Below are 11,732 nucleotides of genomic sequence, written 5' to 3' on the forward strand. Positions count from 1 at the left end.
AGTTCAATGCATGAGTTTGGGTGAGCAGTAAGAGTGCTTTGAGTTGAATGCATGAGTTTGGGCGAGCAGCAAGAATGCTTGGTGCTGAATGCATGAGTTTGGACGAGCAGCAAGAGTGTTTTGAGTTGAATGCATGAGTTTGGGTGATCAGCAAGAGTGCTTTGAGTTGAATGCATGAGTTTGGACGAGCAGCAAGAGTGTTTTGAGTTGAATGCATGAGTTTGGGTGAGCAGCAAGAGTGCTTTGAGTTGTATGCATGAGTTTGGACGAGCAGCAAGAGTGTTTTGAGTTGAATGCATGAGTTTGGGGGAGCAGCAAGAGTGCTTTGAGTTGAATGCATGAGTTTGGGTGAGCAGCAAGAGTGCTTTGAGTTGAATGCTTGAGTTTAGGTGAGCAGTAAGAGTGCATTGAGTTGAATGCATGAGTTTAGGTGAGCAGCAATAGTGCTTTGAGTTGAATGCATGAGTTTAGGTGAGCAGCAAGAGTGCTTTGAGTTGAATGCATGAGTTTGGGTGATCAGCAAGAGTGCTTTGAGTTGAATGCATGAGTTTGAACGAGCAGCAAGAGTGTTTTGAGTTGAATGCATGAGTTTGGGTGAGCAGCAAGAGTGCTTTGAGTTGTATGCATGAGTTTGGACGAGCAGCAAGAGTGTTTTGAGTTGAATGCATGAGTTTGGGTGGGAACCAAGAGTGCTTTGAGTTGAATGCATGAGTTTGGACGAGCAGCAAGAGTGTTTTGAGTTGAATGCATGAGTTTGGGTGATCAGCAAGAGTGCTTTGAGTTGAATGCATGAGTTTGGGTGATCAGCAAGAGTGTTTTGAGTTGAATGCATGAGTTTGGGTGAGAACCAAGAGTGCTTTGAGTTGAATGCATGAGTTTGGACGAGCAGCAAGAGTGCTTTGGGTTGAATGCATGAGTTTGGGTGAGCAGCAAGAGTGCTTTGAGTTGAATGCATGAGTTTGGACGAGCAGCAAGAGTGTTTTGAGTTGAATGCATGAGTTTGGGTGATCAGCAAGAGTGTTTTGAGTTGAATGCATGAGTTTGGGTGATCAGCAAGAGTGTTTTGAGTTGAATGCATGAGTTTGGGTGATCAGCAAGAGTGTTTTGAGTTGAATGCATGAGTTTGGGTGAGCAGCAAGAGTGCTTTGAGTTGAATGCATGAGTTTGGACGAGCAGCAAGAGTGTTTTGAGTTGAATGCATGAGTTTGGGTGAGCAGCAAGAGTGCTTTGAGTTGTATGCATGAGTTTGGACGAGCAGCAAGAGTGTTTTGAGTTGAATGCATGAGTTTGGGGGAGCAGCAAGAGTGCTTTGAGTTGAATGCATGAGTTTGAGTGAGCAGCAAGAGTGCTTTGAGTTGAATGCTTGAGTTTAGGTGAGCAGTAAGAGTGCATTGAGTTGAATGCATGAGTTTAGGTGAGCAGCAAGAGTGCTTTGAGTTGAATGCATGAGTTTAGGTGAGCAGCAAGAGTGTTTTGATTTGAATGCATGAGTTTGGGTGAGCAGCAAGATGGCTTTAGGGGTTGAATGTTGAGTTTGGGTGAGCAGCAAGAGTGTTTTGATTTGAATGCATGAGTTTAGGTGAGCAGCAATAGTGCTTTGAGTTGAATGCATGAGTTTAGGTGAGCAGCAAGAGTGTTTTGAGTTGAATGCATGAGTTTGGGTGAGAACCAAGAGTGCTTTGGGGTTGAATGCATGAGTTTGGGTGATCAGCAAGAGTGCTTTGAGTTGAATGCATGAGTTTGGATGAGCAGCAAGAGTGCTTTGAGTTGTATGCATGAGTTTGGACGAGCAGCAAGAGTGTTTTGAGTTGAATGCATGAGTTTGGGGGAGCAGCAAGAGTGCTTTGAGTTGAATGCATGAGTTTGGGTGAGCAGCAAGAGTGCTTTGAGTTGAATGCATGAGTTTGGGTGAGCAGCAAGAGTGCTTTGAGTTGAATGCATGAGTTTGGGTGAGCAGCAAGAGTGCTTTGAGTTGAATGCTTGAGTTTAGGTGAGCAGTAAGAGTGCATTGAGTTGAAAGCATGAGTTTAGGTGAGCAGCAATAGTGCTTTGAGTTGAATGCATGAGTTTAGGTGAGCAGCAAGAGTGTTTTGATTTGAATGCATGAGTTTGGGTGAGCAGCAAGAGTGCTTTGAGTTGAATGCATGAGTTTGGGTGAGCAGCAAGAGTGCTTTAGGGGTTGAATGCATGAGTTTGGGTGAGCAGTAAGAGTGCTTTGAGTTGAATGAATGAGTTTGGGTGAGCAGCAAGAGTGCTTTGAGTTGAATGAATGAGTTTGGGTGAGCAGCAAGAGTGCTTTAGGGGTTGAATGTTGAGTTTGGGTGAGCAGCAAGAGTGCTTTGAGTTGAATGCATGAGTTTGGGTGAGAACCAAGAGTGCTTTGAGTTGAATGCATGAGTTTGGGTGAGAACCAAGAGTGCTTTGGGGTTGAATGCATGAGTTTGAGCGACCAGCAAGAGTGCTTTAGGGGTTGAATGTTGAGTTTGGCTGAGCAGCAAGAGTGTTTTGATTTGAATGCATGAGTTTGGGTGAGCAGCAAGAGTGTTTTGATTTGAATGCATGAGTTTGGGTGAGCAGCTAGAGTGCTTTGAGTTGAATGCATGAGTTTGGTTGAGAACCAAGAGTGCTTTGAGTTGAATGCATGAGTTTGGGTGAGAACCAAGAGTGCTTTGAGTTGAATGCATGAGTTTGGGTGAGAACCAAGAGTGCTTTGGGGTTGAATGCATGAGTTTGAGCGAGCAGCAAGACTGCTTTAGGGGTTGAATGTTGAGTTTGGGTGAGCAGCAAGAGTGCTTTGAGTTGAATGAATGAGTTTGGGTGAGCAGCAAGAATGCATGGTGCTGAATGCATGAGTTTGGACGAGCAGCAAGAATGATTTGAGTTGAATCCATGAGTTTGGGTGAGCAGCAAGAGTGCTTTAGGGGTTGAATGCATGAGTTTGGGTGAGCAGTAAGAGTGCTTTGAGTTGATTGCATGAGTTTGGACGAGCAGCAAAAGTGTTTTGAGTTGAATCCATGAGTTTGGGTGATCAGCAAGAGTGCTTTGAGTTGAATGCATGAGTTTGGGTGAGCAGCAAGAGTGCTTGGTGCTGAATGCATGAGTTTGGACGAGCAGCAAGAGTGTTTTGAGTTGAATGCATGAGTTTGGGTGATCAGCAAGAGTGCTTTGAGTTGTATGCATGAGTTTGGACGAGCAGCAAGAGTGTTTTGAGTTGAATGCATGAGTTTGGGGGAGCAGCAAGAGTGCTTTGAGATGAATGCTTGAGTTTAGGTGAGCAGTAAGAGTGCATTGAGTTGAATGCATGAGTTTAGGTGAGCAGCAATAGTGCTTTGAGTTGAATGCATGAGTTTAGGTGAGCAGCAAGAGTGCTTTGAGTTGAATGCATGAGTTTAGGTGAGCAGCAAGAGTGCTTTAGGGGTTGAATGTTGAGTTTGGGTGAGCAGCAAGAGTGCTTTGAGTTGAATGCATGAGTTTGGGTGAGAACCAAGAGTGCTTTGAGTTGAATGCATGAGTTTGGGTGAGAACCAAGAGTGCTTTGGGGTTGAATGCATGAGTTTGGGTGAGAACCAAGAGTGCTTTGGGGTTGAATGCATGAGTTTGAGCGAGCAGCAAGAGTGCTTTAGGGGTTGAATGTTGAGTTCGGGTGAGCAGCAAGAGTGCTTTGAGTTGAATGCATGAGTTTGGGTGAGAACCAAGAGTGCTTTGGGGTTGAATGCATGAGTTTGGGTGAGAAACAAGAGTGCTTTGGGGTTGAATGCATGAGTTTGAGCGAGCAGCAAGAGTGCTTTAGGGGTTGAATGTTGAGTTTGGGTGAGCAGCAAGAGTGCTTTGAGTTGAATGAATGAGTTTGGGTGAGAACCAAGAGTGCTCTGAGTTGAATGCATGAGTTTAGGTGAGCAGCAAGAGTGCTTCGAGTTGAATGCATGAGTTTGGGTGAGCAGCAAGAGTGCTTTGAGTTGAATGCATGAGTTTGGGTGAGCAGCAAGAATGCATGGTGCTGAATGCATGAGTTTGGACGAGCAGCAAGAATGATTTGAGTTGAATCCATGAGTTTGGGTGAGCAGCAAGAGTGCTTTAGGGGTTGAATGCATGAGTTTGGGTGAGCAGTAAGAGTGCTTTGAGTTGAATGCATGAGTTTGGGTGAGCAGCAAGAGTGCATTGAGTTGAATGCATGAGTTTAGGTGAGCAGCAAGAGTGCTTTGAGTTGAACGCATGAGTTTGGGTGAGCAGCAAGAGTGCTTTGAGTTGAATGCATGAGTTTAGGTGAGCAGCAAGAGTGTTTTGAGTTGAATGCATGAGTTTGGGTGAGCAGCAAGCGTGCTTTAGGGGTTGAATGCATGAGTTTGGGTGAGCCGCAAGAATGCTTTGAGTTTAATGCATGAGTTTGGGTGAGCAGTAAGAGTGCTTTGAGTTGAATGCATGAGTTTGGACGAGCAGCAAGAGTGTTTTGAGTTGAATGCATGAGTTTGGGTGATCAGCAAGAGTGCTTTGAGTTGAATGCATGAGTTTGGGTGAGCAGCAAGAGTGCTTGGTGCTGAATGCATGAGTTTGGACGAGCAGCAAGAGTGTTTTGAGTTGAATGCATGAGTTTGGGTGATCAGCAAGAGTGCTTTGAGTTGTATGCATGAGTTTGGACGAGCAGCAAGAGTGTTTTGAGTTGAATGCATGAGTTTGGGGGAGCAGCAAGAGTGCTTTGAGTTGAATGCTTGAGTTTAGGTGAGCAGTAAGAGTGCATTGAGTTGAATGCATGAGTTTAGGTGAGCAGCAATAGTGCTTTGAGTTGAATGCATGAGTTTAGGTGAGCAGCAAGAGTGCTTTAGGGGTTGAATGTTGAGTTTGGGTGAGCAGCAAGAGTGCTTTGAGTTGAATGCATGAGTTTGGGTGAGAACCAAGAGTGCTTTGAGTTGAATGCATGAGTTTGGGTGAGAACCAAGAGTGCTTTGGGGTTGAATGCATGAGTTTGAGCGAGCAGCAAGAGTGCTTTAGGGGTTGAATGTTGAGTTTGGGTGAGCAGCAAGAGTGCTTTGAGTTGAATGAATGAGTTTGGGTGAGAACCAAGAGTGCTTTGAGTTGAATGCATGAGTTTAGGTGAGCAGCAAGAGTGCTTTGAGTTGAATGCATGAGTTTGGGTGAGCAGCAAGAGTGCTTTGGGGTGGAATGCATGAGTTTAGGTGAGCAGCAAGAGTGCTTTGAGTTGAATGCATGAGTTTGGGTGAGCAGCAAGAATGCATGGTGCTGAATGCATGAGTTTGGACGAGCAACAAGAATGATTTGAGTTGAATCCATGAGTTTGGGTGATCAGCAAGAGTGCTTTAGGGGTTGAATGCATGAGTTTGGGTGAGCAGTAAGAGTGCTTTGAGTTGAATGCATGAGTTTGGGTGAGCAGCAAGAGTGCATTGAGTTGAATGCATGAGTTTAGGTGAGCAGCAAGAGTGCTTTGAGTTGAATGCATGAGTTTGGGTGAGCAGCAAGAGTGCATTGAGTTGAATGCATGAGTTTAGGTGAGCAGCAAGAGTGCTTTGAGTTGAATGCATGAGTTTGGGTGAGCAGCAAGAGTGTTTTGAGTTGAATGCATGAGTTTGGGTGAGCAGCAAGCGTGCTTTAGGGGTTGAATGCATGAGTTTGGGTGAGCCGCAAGAATGCTTTGAGTTGAATGCATGAGTTTGGGCGAGCAGCAAGAGTGCTTTGAGTTGAATGCATGAGTTTGGGTGAGCAGCAAGAGTGCTTTAGGGGTTGAATGCATGAGTTTGGGCGAGCAACAAGAGTGCTTTTGGGGTTGAATGCATGAGTTTGGGCAAGCAGCGAGAGTGCTATAGGGGTTGAATGCATGAGTTTGGGTGAGCAGCAAGAGTGCTTTGAGTTGAAAGCATGCGTTTGGGTGAGCAGCAAGAGTGCTTTGAGTTGAAGGCATGAGTTTGGGCGAGCAGCAAGAATGCATGGTGCTGAATGCATGAGTTTGGGCGAGCAGCAAGAGTGTTTTGAGTTGAATGCATGAGTTTGGGCGAGCAGCAAGAGTGCTTTGAGTTGAATGCATGAGTTTGGGTGAGCTGCAAAGATGGTTTGAGTTGAATGCATGAGTTCGGGTGAGCAGCAAGAGTGCTTTGAGTTGAATGCATGAGTTTGGGTGAGCAGTAAGAGTGCTTTGAGCTGAATGCTTGAGTTTGGGTGAGCAGCAATAGTGCTTTGAGTTGAATGCATGAGTTTGGGTGAGCAGTAAGAGTGCTTTGAGTTGAATGCATGAGTTTGGGTGAGCAGCAAGAGTGCTTTGAGTTGAATGCATGAGTTTGGGTGAGCAGCAAGAGTGCTTTGAGTTGAATGCATGAGTTTGGGTGAGCAGCAAGAGTGCTTTGAGTTGAATGCATGAGTTTGGGTGAGCAGCAAGAGTGCTTTGAGTTGAATGCATGAGTTTGGGTGAGCAGCAAGAGTGCTTTGAGTTGAATGCATGAGTTTGGGTGAGCAGCAAGAGTGCTTTGAGTTGAATGCATGAGTTTGGGCGAGCAGCAAGAGTGGTTTGAGTTGAATGCATGAGTTTGGGTGAGCAGCAAGAGTGCTTTGAGTTGAATGCATGAGTTTGGGCGAGCAACAAGAGTGCTTTTGGGGTTGAATGCAAGAGCTTGGGCGAGCAGCAAGAATGCATGGTGCTGAATGCATGAGTTTGGGCGAGCAGTAAGAGTGCTTTGGGGTTGAATGCATGAGTTTCAGTGAGCAGCAAGAGTGCTTTGAGTTGAATGCATGAGTTTGGGCGAGCAGCAAGAGTGCTTTTGCGGTTGAATGCGTGAGTTTGGGCAAGCAGCAAGAATGCATGGTGCTGAATGCATGAGTTTGGGTGAGCAGCAAGAGTGCTTTGAGTTGAATGCATGAGTTTGGGTGAGCAGCAAGAATGCTTTGGGGTTGAATGCATGAGTTTGGGTGAGCAGCAAGAGGGCTTTCAGATGAATGCATGAGTTTGGGTAAGCAGCAAAGGTGCTTTGAGTTAAATGCATGAGTTTGGGTGAGCAGCAAGAGTGCTTTGAGTTTAATGCATGAGTTTCGGTGAGCAGCAAAGGTGCTTTGAGTTGAATGCATGAGTTTGGGTTAGCAGCAAGAGTGCTTTGAGTTGAATGCATGAGTTTAGGTGAGCGGCAAGAGTGCCTTGAGTTTAATGCATGAGTTTGGGCGAGCAGCAAGAGTGCTTTGAGTTGAATGCATGAGTTTGGGTGAGCAGCAAGAGTGCTTTGAGTTGAATGCATGAGTTTGGGTGAGCAGCAAGAGTGCTTTCAGTTGAATGCATGAGTTTCAGTGAGCAGCAAGAGTGCTTTGAGTTCAATGCATGAGTTTGGGCGAGCAGCAAGAGTGCTTTGAGTTGAATGCATGAGTTTGGGTGAGCGGCAAGAGTGCTTTGAGTTGAATGCATGAGTTTGGGTGAGCAGCAAGAGTGCTTTGAGTTGAATGCATGAGTTTGGGTGAGCAGCAAGAGTGCTTTCAGTTGAATGCATGAGTTTGGGTGAGCAGCAAGAGTGCTTTGAGTTGAATGCATGAGTTTGGGTGAGCGGCAAGAGTGCTTTCAGTTGAATGCATGAGTTTCAGTGAGCAGCAAGAGTGCTTTGAGTTGAATGCATGAGTTTGGGTGAGCAGTAAGAGTGCTTTGAGTTGAATGCATGAGTTTGGGTGAGCAGCAAGAGTGCTTTGAGTTGAATGCATGAGTTTGGGCGAGCAGCAAGAGTTCTTTGAGTTGAATGCATGATTGTGGGTGAGCAGCAAGAATGCATGGTGCTGATGCATGAGTTTGGGTGAGCAGCAAGAGTGCTTTGAGTTGAATGCATGAGTTTGGGTGAGCAGCAAGAGTGCTTTGAGTTGAATGCATGAGTTTGGGTGAGCAGCAAGAGTGCTTTGAGTTGAATGCATGAGTTTGGGTGAGCAGCAAAGATGCTTTGAGTTGAATGCATGAGTTTGGGTGAGAACCAAGAGTGCTTTGAGTTGAATGCATGAGTTTGGGTGAGAACCAAGAGTGCTTTGAGTTGAATGCATGAGTTTGGTTGAGCAGTAAGAGTGCTTTGAGTATAATGCATGAGTTTGGATGAGCAGTAAGAGTGCTTTGAGTTGAATGCATGAGTTTGGGTGAGCAGTAAGAGTGCTTTGAGTTGAATGCATGAGTTTGGGTGAGCAGCAAGAGTGCTTTAGGGGTTGAATGCATGAGTTTGGGTGAGCAGTAAGAGTGCTTTGAGTTGAATGCATGAGTTTGGGTGAGCATCAATAGTGCTTTGGGTTGAATGCATGAGTTTGGGTGAGCAGTAAGAGTGCCTTGAGTTCAATGCATGACTTTGGGTGAGCAGCAAGAATGCTTTGAGTTGAATGCATGAGTTTGGGTGAGCATCAATAGTGCTTTGGGTTGAATGCATGAGTTTGGGTGAGCAGCAAGAGTGCTTTGAGTTGAATGCATGAGTTTGGTTGAGCAGCCAGAGTGCTTTGAGTTGAATGCATGAGTTTGGGTGAGCAGCAAGAGTGCTTTGGGTTGAATGCATGAGTTTGGGTGAGCAGCAAGAGTGCTTTGAGTTCAATGCATGAGTTTGGGTGAGCAGTAAGAGTGCTTTGAGTTGAATGCATGAGTTTGGGTGAGCAGCAAGAATGCTTTGAGTTGAATGCATGAGTTTGGGTGAGCAGCAAGAGTGCTTTGAGTTGAATGCATGAGTTTGGGTGAGCAGCAAGAGTGCTTTAGGGGTTGAATGCATGAGTTTGGGTGAACAGCAAGAGTGCCTTGAGTTCAATGCATGACTTTGGGTGAGCAGCAAGAATGCTTTGAGTTGAATGCATGAGTTTGGGTGAGCATCAATAGTGCTTTGGGTTGAATGCATGAGTTTGGGTGAGCAGCAAGAGTGCTTTGAGTTGAATGCATGAGTTTGGGTGAGCAGCAAGAGTGCTTTGAGTTGAATGCATGAGTTTGGGTGAGCATCAATAGTGCTTTGGGTTGAATGCATGAGTTTGGGTGAGCAGCAAGAGTGCTTTGAGTTGAATGCATGAGTTTGGGTGAGCAGCAAGAGTGCTTTGAGTTGAATGCATGAGTTTGGGTGAGCATCAATAGTGCTTTGGGTTGAATGCATGAGTTTGGGTGAGCAGCAAGAGTGCTTTAGGGGTTGAATGCATGAGTTTGGGTGAGCAGCAAGAGTGCTTTGAGTTGAATGCATGAGTTTTGGTGAGCAGCAAGAGTGCTTTGAGTTGAATGCATGAGTTTGGGTGAGCAGCAAGAGTGCTTTGAGTTGAATGCATGAGTTTGGGTGAGCAGCAAGAGTGCTTTGAGTTGAATGCATGAGTTTGGGTGAGCATCAATAGTGCTTTGGGTTGAATGCATGAGTTTGGGTGAGCAGCAAGAGTGCTTTAGGGGTTGAATGCATGAGTTTGGGTGAGCAGCAAGAGTGCTTTAGGGGTTGAATGCATGAGTTTGGGTGAGCAGCAAGAGTGCTTTGAGTTGAATGCATGAGTTTGGGTGAGCAGCAAAGATGCTTTGAGTTGAATACATGAGTTTGGGTGAGCAGCAAGAGTGCTTTGAGTTGAATGCATGAGTTTGGGTGAGCAGCAAGAGTGCTTTGAGTTGAATGCATGAGTTTGGGTGAGCAGCAAGAATGCTTTGAGTTGAATGCATGAGTTTGGGTGAGCATCAATAGTGCTTTGGGTTGAATGCATGAGTTTGGGTGAGCAGCAAGAGTGCTTTAGGGGTTGAATGCATGAGTTTGGGTGAGCAGCAAGAGTGCTTTGAGTTGAATGCATGAGTTTGAGTGAGCAGCAAGAGTGCTTTAGGGGTTGAATGCATGAGTTTGGGTGAGCATCAATAGTGCTTTGGGTTGAATGCATGAGTTTGGGTGAGCAGCAAGAGTGCTTTAGGGGTTGAATGCATGAGTTTGGGTGAGCAGCAAGAGTGCTTTAGGGGTTGAATGCATGAGTTTGGGTGAGCAGCAAAGATGCTTTGAGTTGAATGCATGAGTTTGGGTGAGCAGCAAGAGTGCTTTGAGTTGAGTGCATGAGTTTGGGTGAGCAGCAAGAGTGCTTTGAGTTGAATGCATGAGTTTGGGTGAGCATCAATAGTGCTTTGGGTTGAATGCATGAGTTTGGGTGAGCAGCAAGAGTGCTTTAGGGGTTGAATGCATGAGTTTGGGTGAGCAGCAAGAGTGCTTTCAGTTGAATGCATGAATTTGGTCGAGCAGCAAGAGTGCTTTGAGTTGAATGCATGAGTTTGGGTGAGCAGCAAGAGTGCTTTGAGTTGAATGCATGAGCTTGGTTGAGCAGTCGGTGTGTTTTGGGACCCAATGCATGACTTTGAATGTGCAGCAAGATTGATTTTGGTTTGAATACACAAGTTTGCATTAGCAGATGGCGCTGCAGGGCTTATGTTAGCGGTAAGAGCACCTTGGAGGCTAATGCATGTGTTGGGGTTAGCAGCATGGGGTCGTTGCTGAACTCTAGCATGAAAGTGAGCCGTGTGAGCGACTGTGGGTTGAATTTGAGTTTCTGGTAGCTGCAAGCTCAAGGGACAATCTGAAAGGAGCGCGTCAGCCGTCCTGTGACCTTGTGGGTTTGTGCACGCTTCTGTTGATGTGAGATCATGGAGGGGATGGGCCCAGGGCCAGGGAATGTCCGGCATCCTTGGATCATTAAAGCTGACAGGAAGGCGCCACGGCATTCCGTATCTCTCACTTCTCTCTGCCCTTCTCTTTGCAGACCTGGTTAAGGAGTTACATCAAGCTGTTCCAGGCGCCCTGCCAGCGCTGCGGGAGGTTTCTGCAAGATGGCCTACCGCCGACGTGGCGGGATTTCCGCACCCTGGAAGCCTTCCATGACACCTGCCGGCAGTAGGGGCTGCAGCAGAGGGCAGCACCCATCGCTCTGGGGTTACTCTCAAGACCAAGGCCCTGCAGGGCGTCTCTGAATCAGGAGTCCACCAGCCAGAGCCTTAGACCCAACATCTGGTCGTGGACACTGGTGTCCCAGCTTTTCTCTGCGGTGTCCGCCTTCGATGACCAGTCCTTATTCTCTCTTTTTGTAGTTGCTTTTTAGCATTAACCATAGGTCAGCCTTCTAGGGACATGTGCTGTCCACTCCTGTGGGGTATCACGTCATGTTATTTCTTGAAGAGCTTGATTTCTTCCCTCAGGATGAAGCTACTGTTATTTCACTGAGAGAAATGTGGAACCGGCTCGAGCCGACAGTGTCCAAGCCGCCTCCTGCTGGACAGAGACCATGTTCTTCCACTTCCTGAGTTCCAACTTGGCTCTGAATGTGGCCTGCAGCAGCTCATGGGGAATTCCATTTTTGTAAAGGTGGGGGAATTTATATTTTTCAAATATTAAATAAACAAGGACTCGATTGAAATGTAAGTGTGTCCTGGTCAATTTGTCCGACAAAGAAGTGCTCAGTGTGGTATCACCTGTCTGCTCTCACCTGGAAGTTTTGCACCTCTGAGTCATGTCCGTTGGTTCCTTCCAGGCTGTGTCTGGGTTAATTTGTTTTGGTGTGGTGCATTCAGTGTTTAATTTGAGGTGCTGTTTTACGGTGCTCGACACCGGCACTTAATTGTCAACACCTGCACTTGTGACAGTCTGCTACAAGGTGGCGCTGTCTGGCTAATTTAGAGATGACCACACCAACATTTAATTAATAATTCAAATTGCATTATAAATGACTTTACCTGCGGCCCAAGATTCTTATAGCTTTAGGGCCTTGAATAGTCTGAATTGTCACACTTGTAGGCGTGTGATGGGTAG

At 46.1% G+C, this 11,732-nt stretch overlaps 1 protein-coding gene across 1 annotated transcript in view; it reads left to right on the forward strand.

The window, feature by feature from the left end:
* Positions 1–11,340, forward strand: part of MED27 (mediator complex subunit 27) — a 939,037-nt gene extending 927,697 nt beyond the window's left edge. Inside the window, exon 8 of the mRNA XM_086924771.1 lies at positions 10,690–11,340. Within this exon, the coding sequence (XP_086780897.1) occupies positions 10,690–10,824 (135 nt within the window). The 3' untranslated portion in view covers positions 10,825–11,340. The remainder of the gene's footprint in view (positions 1–10,689) is intronic.
* Positions 11,341–11,732: the final 392 nt, after the last annotated feature.

Source organism: Lissotriton vulgaris, chromosome 5 (assembly GCF_964263255.1).
Source record: "Lissotriton vulgaris chromosome 5, aLisVul1.2, whole genome shotgun sequence".
NCBI lineage: Eukaryota > Metazoa > Chordata > Amphibia > Caudata > Salamandridae > Lissotriton > Lissotriton vulgaris.